The sequence below is a fragment of the Penaeus monodon genome, chromosome 10 (genome assembly GCF_015228065.2).
Source record: "Penaeus monodon isolate SGIC_2016 chromosome 10, NSTDA_Pmon_1, whole genome shotgun sequence".
NCBI classification, from domain to species: domain Eukaryota; kingdom Metazoa; phylum Arthropoda; class Malacostraca; order Decapoda; family Penaeidae; genus Penaeus; species Penaeus monodon.
This window is the reverse complement of record NC_051395.1, coordinates 20918686-20926185: the sequence shown is the minus strand read 5'-3', so window position 1 is coordinate 20926185 and position 7500 is coordinate 20918686. Positions and strand designations below refer to the sequence as shown.

At 42.4% G+C, this 7500-nt stretch overlaps 1 protein-coding gene across 1 annotated transcript in view; it reads right to left on the bottom strand.

Annotated features, from left to right (window-relative positions):
• Window positions 1-802: 802 nt before the first annotated feature.
• LOC119577563 (potassium/sodium hyperpolarization-activated cyclic nucleotide-gated channel 2-like) overlaps window positions 803-7500 on the bottom strand; it is a 53181-nt gene continuing 46483 nt past the window's right edge. Inside the window, 4 exon segments of the mRNA XM_037925148.1 lie at window positions 803-1834; window positions 1836-2184; window positions 2339-2615; window positions 3831-3948. Of these exon segments, the coding sequence (XP_037781076.1) occupies window positions 1790-1834; window positions 1836-2184; window positions 2339-2615; window positions 3831-3948 (789 nt within the window). The 3' untranslated portion in view covers window positions 803-1789.

Here is a 7500-nt window from a genome sequence, read left to right as displayed (position 1 = left end):
GTATGTATGGTGATGTCTGTATGTAGTGTATGTATGTATGTATGTATGTGCGTACGTGTACGTTACGTATGTATGTATGTATAATGAATGAATAGTATGTTATATATTATTAATATGTTGTGTGTATGTTGTGTGTGTGTGGTGTGTTGTGTTGTTGTTGTTGGGGTGTATGTTGTGTGGCTGTGTAGTGGTGTGTGTGTGTAGTGTTTGTGTGGTAGTATGTATGTATGTATATGTATGTATGTATGTTATGTATGTATGTGCGTACGTACGTCGTATGTATGTATTATATATGATGTATTATAGTATGTATGTATGTATATGATAATATATTATATTATTATTATATGTTACTCTGTGTGTGTGTGTGTGTGTGTGTGTGTGTGTGTGTGTGTGTGTGTGTGTGTGTGTGTGTGTGTGTGTGTGTGTGTGTGTGTGTGTGTGTGTGTGTGTGTGTGTGTGTTGTGTGTTGTGTGTGTGTGTGTGTGTCCGTCCGTTGTGTGTGGTGTGTGTTTGGTGTGTCCGTCCGTGTGTGTGTGTGCGTCCGTCCGTGTGTGTGTGTGCGTCCGTCCGTGTGTGTGTGTGCGTCCGTCCGTGTGTGTGTGCGTCCGTCCGTGTGTGTGTGTCCGTCCGTCCGTGTGTGTGGTGTGTGTGTGTGTGTGTGTGTGTGTGTGTGTGTGTGTGTGTGTGTGTGTGTGTGTGTGTGTGTGTGTGTGTGTGTGTGTGTGACCGTCCGTGTGTGTGTGTGTCCGTCCATTGTGTGTGTCCGTCCATTGTGTGTGTGTCCGTCCGTGTGTGTATGTCTGTCTGTCTGTGGTGTGTGCATATGTGTGTGTTTGTATAAAGTATACACACAACACAAATGAAGTGAAGTATGTAATGCCAGCAGAAATTTATGAATTTCTTTTCTCATACTACTTCTATACAGCATGGATGGCTTCATAACAGTGTACATAAAAGCTCAATATATCATACATAAAATAAATTATGTGTGCATTATTAGCTTTATACAGTATACATGAGCTTTATACAGCATACATGGGCACCACACAGCTATGCTGCTGGGACCTTACACCTAGGTTTGATAGCACACCTTTCTCATATAAAAATCTTTGTTTACCATAAATACTCCTTGCATTATAATGTCCAAAGTCATTCAAACAGTTAAAAAATTTCTCGATAATGTAATACTCCTTACAAAAACATTAACATAGTAACACATGTATCACACTTGAGTTTCAGAATATGACCCTATGCAGATATGTTGTACCCATGTGATGCCTTTACTGCACTGAGCAAGAATGCACTTTCATTACTTTATATTATTGCTCTCCTGCTTTACAAAAAGCTTGTCAGGAACAAAGACTGAACCACCATTCATATGCCAGATCTCCTTGGACTTTGGCACCTTCTCATAATAACAGATAATCATTTGAAGCAATAACAACACAACAGTAGTACCGTTTACTGTTAATTCACGTGTGGCGAAAGCTTTTGTGGCTGTTTGTTTTTTATTTTTTTTTTATAACCAATGTGCGTGTCCTCATTATGCACTGAGGTTTATACCAACAATCTACTCATCAGCTTAGGTCCTCATTGTTTTGAGCACCCTAATAAATACACTAACAACTTTTTTATACCTACATTGTCACTAAAAGTACAGATCACAAGGATTGTTCACTATGTGCCTGGAAGTTTGTCTTTGCTATATGATGTTGGTGCAGGTCACTCGGTCTCTCTCCGTGTTTCATAATAGTACAAAATAGATCAGCAGTTGCGCCCAAGAGCATCAGCGCATGGGCGGGGGCCACCTGCTATTGGAACGAAGTGTCTTTATGAAAAGTGTCAGACTTGTGAAAGGAAGGGCGGTTGCGATTCAAGGGTGAGGGCTGGTCAAGCGAAAGAGCAAAGTTATTCTCACTCTTCGGTCTAGGTAGATGACCTTTGGCCAGAGCTTGACCTATAGAACCAAGGTCGAGGAGGTTATGGTGGTGATGCCGACGACTCTTAAGGCTGGATCTGTCGGCTGGCATCATGGACTCTTCCGAGCTGGTGCCGCCGTCGCCCTGCTCGGTCGCTGCCACGGAGGCCAGCGCGTTTACGATGGCGTTGACCGTCTTGCAGTCGTTCGTGAGGTCCTCTCGATTGCTGACAATCGACGGATTCTTTCCTATCTTGTTTAATCTGGGGAAAATAAGAACGCAGTTGTGAAGAGCCGTTATTTCAGAACTTTTTGTACTTTTACCAAATGATGCATAATATAAACGTAGGTCCCGATACCAAGGTCGTTACTGATAGAATATATTTTCACTGCAATGCAGTAGCAATAAAAGCTTACCTTTCAGCAGCTACACTCTCCATCGTCCGCCGCATCAGTGGATACGAGTCCAGGACAGTGTTGAAGTGCTCAACACTGAGGCTGAAGAGGTTGCAGTAGGTCTCCGCTCGGACCGACGCCGTTCGCCGGGCGTTGGTCAAAAGGCAAATCTCCCCGAAGTATGAGCCATCGCTGAGAGAGGTTGCCACTTCGCCGTTGGACATGACAATATCAACAATACCTTCTTGTATAAAGTACATCTTGTTCCCAATGGTACCTTCCTTGATGATAATATCACCTGTATAATGGAAGAACGGTCGTTAAGGGTTGTCCCAGAGCAGGCTTCGTTACAGCAAAAGCATAAGACCTAGAAATTACCTTAATCTTGTGGCTAGCATACTGATCAGTCATCCTTCATGGTCATGCCATAGGGTTGCTTTAAATAAAATATTTTGGGTCTGCTGGTTTAGAACAAAGTGATTTGAAAGGTCCCTCTGTGCATGAAGCAATAAACACATGACAAAAAAATATGAATTGAGGAAAGTGAACTGCATGACTGAAGTAGAAGTGAAATAAAAATCAAAAGCTAAAGAACCATGCTCATCATTAAGAATATCTTGAGACTCAACAAATTGTTTACTGAAATTCAGAAGCTCGGTATAGGAAACTTATCGTAAAATATAGAGACAGTTTTCTGTTCAAAAAGGCACAACATGCAGAGTTCCATGCTTACGAAAACAGTCAGGACAGATGGAAGTTTAGGCGATCTACATGTTACAGCAGATCGAGGAGGTGAGAACCAAGGCAGTGGAATGACCAATGCCAATGCTAAATACGGGGCACAGGATCTACCATCCAGAAAGAAGTTGCTAACCAATCTTCCCTAAACAGTTAACAGAGCGTCTCAGTACCCAGTGCTAAAAAGCAGACCTTTTTGTGGGTTTACATTCTGCGTATTCATTCATGGTTAGTTTCATATGATTAAAAAGATGCATATCATGATTCTGAGACACCTGTGTAGGAGGCAAGTATTTTTTTTAAGTCTAGAAGTGTAGAAAGAACATAAGGTAATTAATATTTACAAGGGGTTAATTTCAGACAAATGATCACTCCTATACACACAGTTAATGTGATCAGACTGTTAGGTCCACTCTATGGCGGTGAAATATTACTGGGAGTTCTCTTCCGCACTATCTACAGCCGTAACGACACTCCATTGTTAAGGCCCTTCCTGGGCACAGGAGGTAGCCGCTGCCAGGTAGTGCCACAAGGAAAGGAAACACACTCAGTCAAGTACATACGAGCAGCCACACTGCAGCTTTTCTGCTGCTGTGCTAGCCATGAGTCCGCAGGGAAGCCAGGAGAGCACCTTCAGGTGGAAGCAGGCAAATTGAGGTATTTGTAAAGCTATTGGTGACGTTAACGGCCCCCTGTGACTCGCGGCTGTGTGCCATCTTTTTCTACGTGATGCTACACTCGCTGCTCTCGGTGTGGCTCGCAGCCACTACTCTACCTGGTTGGTACACCTCGTATCTCAGCTTGGTAACCACGTCAGTCACAAAGCGTGCATCGGCATTGGCAAAAAATGGCACGGAAGCAACTAAGGCCCTGCAGTTGAAGTTTATCACGTCCTGGGAGGTGATTAAAAACTTCAGATTAGAATCCTACATAAATGACTGCTATGGACTAGGCTATGCTAAAAATGAAGGCAAGTGAAAGTCCCGACCACACGTAAGGGACTGTGATGATCAAGTGGGTGGGGGTGAGGTCACCATGGAAGAGGCGGGCGCCCTCTCCCTCGACCCGCCTCCCCTGGGCGCCGCTCTGCTCTCCTGCCTCGTGTCCTGGCCAGGCAGGGGGGAGGGAGGGGGCGCCGCCTTTCAGAGAAACTTGCGTGTGGCTGAGATACGCTGCACCGAACAGTCTGGCCCACTCGACAAAGCTGTAACTCTCGCTTTGGGAGCTTTGATCCAAAGGGGGAACACGCCTACTCAGCCTGCTCTCTTCACGTATTCTTTAAACTGATTTTCTGTCTCATGTCCTTTTGGAGAGACTTGCGTAGTCTTACCGAAAGTGAATTGATCATTCCGTAAGTGAACAAGTCTGCGTCGGCGTCTTAGGAACTCTACCGCCCTTATAAGATCTGACGACTTATTTTTACGATGCCATTTTTGACGCTATTGCAAAGCCTGGCCACGTTTCATAGTCGCGCATTCGGAGTTGGCGATACGATACCCTACTTTGTGCTCGTGGTCTGTATCTCAAAGAAGGCATATTATGAGTAATATCACTTTGAGAAATAATTAATCCATTCATCTTTTTGGAAAATACCGCTGGTTACATGAATTATCATCACATCCATAGAGGAAAAGGTTTGATTCTCTCTTTTTGCAAGCTTTCTGAACAGTGATCACGACTGAATACTCTAAAAAAATGACAATGGTCGCGTGATAGTACGTGAGCGCGAGCATGTGAGCAGCTGCCCTGCACCGCGCCTCCTCCAGCGACCCGGCGCAAGGGGCGAGCAGGGCGTGTCCCTCCCCCCTGAGTCCTTCCCCGCCCCTGAGACGCCGCGCCACGCAGGCCAGACTGTGCAGGAGCTTCGACAGAGACGAGTGGTCGTGCTGCTGCCTAAGGGACACCAACCTGGCAAGAAGACCTCGTATTTAAGTTTTGTGACGACCTCTGAGACGAAGCAAGGTTCGGCATTGGCAAAAAAGGGTACGGACGCCACCAAAGATCGGCAGTTGTAATTGATAACATCCTGCAGGTTGTAACAGATAAGAAAGGGGGTCAGAGGCCGATTGGTTGATCATAAGGAGGATATAAACTTTTTGGACATATCTTGTGAAGCCATCATTATTTAGGTTATGAGAGTTGGGTTCACCAATGGCCTTGTAAAGCATTAAACAAGTGTCCTCAACCTTGACATAATTTTTTGACATATTGCCATACAAAAATAGCTTTATCATAACCAAAAGCTCGTTCAGCTCTTCCAAAGAATTTTGAAATAATGTGCAAACTGGCGTGATGATTCAAAAAACAAACAACAAAAACAAACAGCAGATTTAGCAAATGGGGAAAAATAATAAGATAATCGTATTTATTATAACTGCAGGGGAGATACAGAATGTGAGGGGCCGTGTAAAGAGGGAGTGTTTCTGAAGTCAGTTGCCAAGAAAGCAGATAATTATGAGCAATATCTTGAGAAAAAGTCTGAAACAAGGCAAAAGCAAAGTTATGATTGTCGAGAGAAGTATACAGGCTCTAGAATCAGAACTCTTAAAAATACACGCACATATATATATAAAGTAGAGTTATGATTGTGTAGAGGGGATCGTGGAGAATTTTAAAAAATGGAATAATATGATAAATGAGTGAAAATGTTAAGACAGTGAATATAACCTAAAGAGGGTCACGGACATGAGTTGATCTATCTATAACTCCATTATCACAAAAAGTAACATGAAAAACTATCTACATGGTTTCAACATAAACTTTAGTGTGAAAGTGCACCTGTAATTGTAAAGATTTAATCTATTTGACCTAGCTTTATTGGTAGGAGACAAAAAATGTGAAAACATCACTCAATATATATCAGATTATAATATAACCTGATATAATATTATGATATAATATTATAATATAATCTGATATAATATTATAATATAATCTGATATAATATTATAATATAATCTGATATAATATTATAATATAATCTGATATAATATTATATAATCTGCACATATTATGTGCATAACTGTGTGCGTGTTGTAAAGTGTTTTTTTTACTCAAAATGCGCATACAAAACAGACAAATCTATATACGAACTACACACATATTAGATACGCTATTACAATCATACTTGTAGCATTAATCTTATGTAAACGCACAAAGACAGGCGGGGACACACACACACACACACACACACACACACACACACACACACACACACACACACACACACACACACACACACACACACACACACACACACACACACACACACATACACACATACACACACACACACACACACACATACACACACACACACACACACACACACACACACACACACACACACACACACACACACACACCACGCGAATATGTCGAAGGTCTTTTCGCCATATTGCACAACCCCAAACCCTCTAAAAAATCCAAAAGAATAATGGTCTTTCGGCGGCATGTGGACGAAGAACCACAGGGAGGCCGTCGCACGCCAGAAGAGTCCTGAGGTGCAGTCCAGATCTCTCCTGGGTAGCCATGCACATGAGGCCGAGGACCATTTCCATGTGTTGCAACACTCTTTGCAGTGAAGGCTTTCTTGGTTTACATTCGTGTGTGTGTGTGTGTGTGTGTGTGTGTGTGTGTGTGTGTGTGTGTGTGTGTGTGTGTGTGTGTGTGTGTGTGTGTGTGTGTGTGTGTGTGTGTGTGTGTGTACATATATATATATATATATATATATATATATATATATATATATATATATATATATATATATATATATATATATATATATAAGCACAGGCATTCTTTGACACAAGCCAATACAAACGCACACACACTCTACAACAATTACGGTCGGTGATAATTGGTACACATTCCTGGTTTATTTACGCCACAGTTTTCTACTAAGAAAGTAGGAATGCCTAGAAAACAAGGCACTTTTTCCATCACAAACGGAAAAGCAGTTTCAGCTAAACCGCACAAGGGAAAGAACAAGCCGTGGGTTCTTCTCCCTCCGAACGCTGTTCCTTCACGTCAGAGAAGATAGACCTTGCACTGTAGACAAACACGCATACAAACAAACACCATGGACAGATACATATACGATGGCATACATGCATGCACACGAAAATAGACTAATAGACAGGTATTCATATACACACCAAGGTCCTTGATGCCTTAATACACACATATGATAAACAGGCGTGTACATCCACACATAATGATGAGGCAGGCACGCGCACACACTCACATACACACACGCACACACATGACGCACACACATGTACACACACACATGTACACACATGTACACACACACATGTACACACACACACACACACACACACACACACACACACACACACACACACATATATATAGAAGACAAAGTCACTGAACGACAGACAATGTAAATGTATTTTATCTTCAAAAATGGATGTGTATGTTAA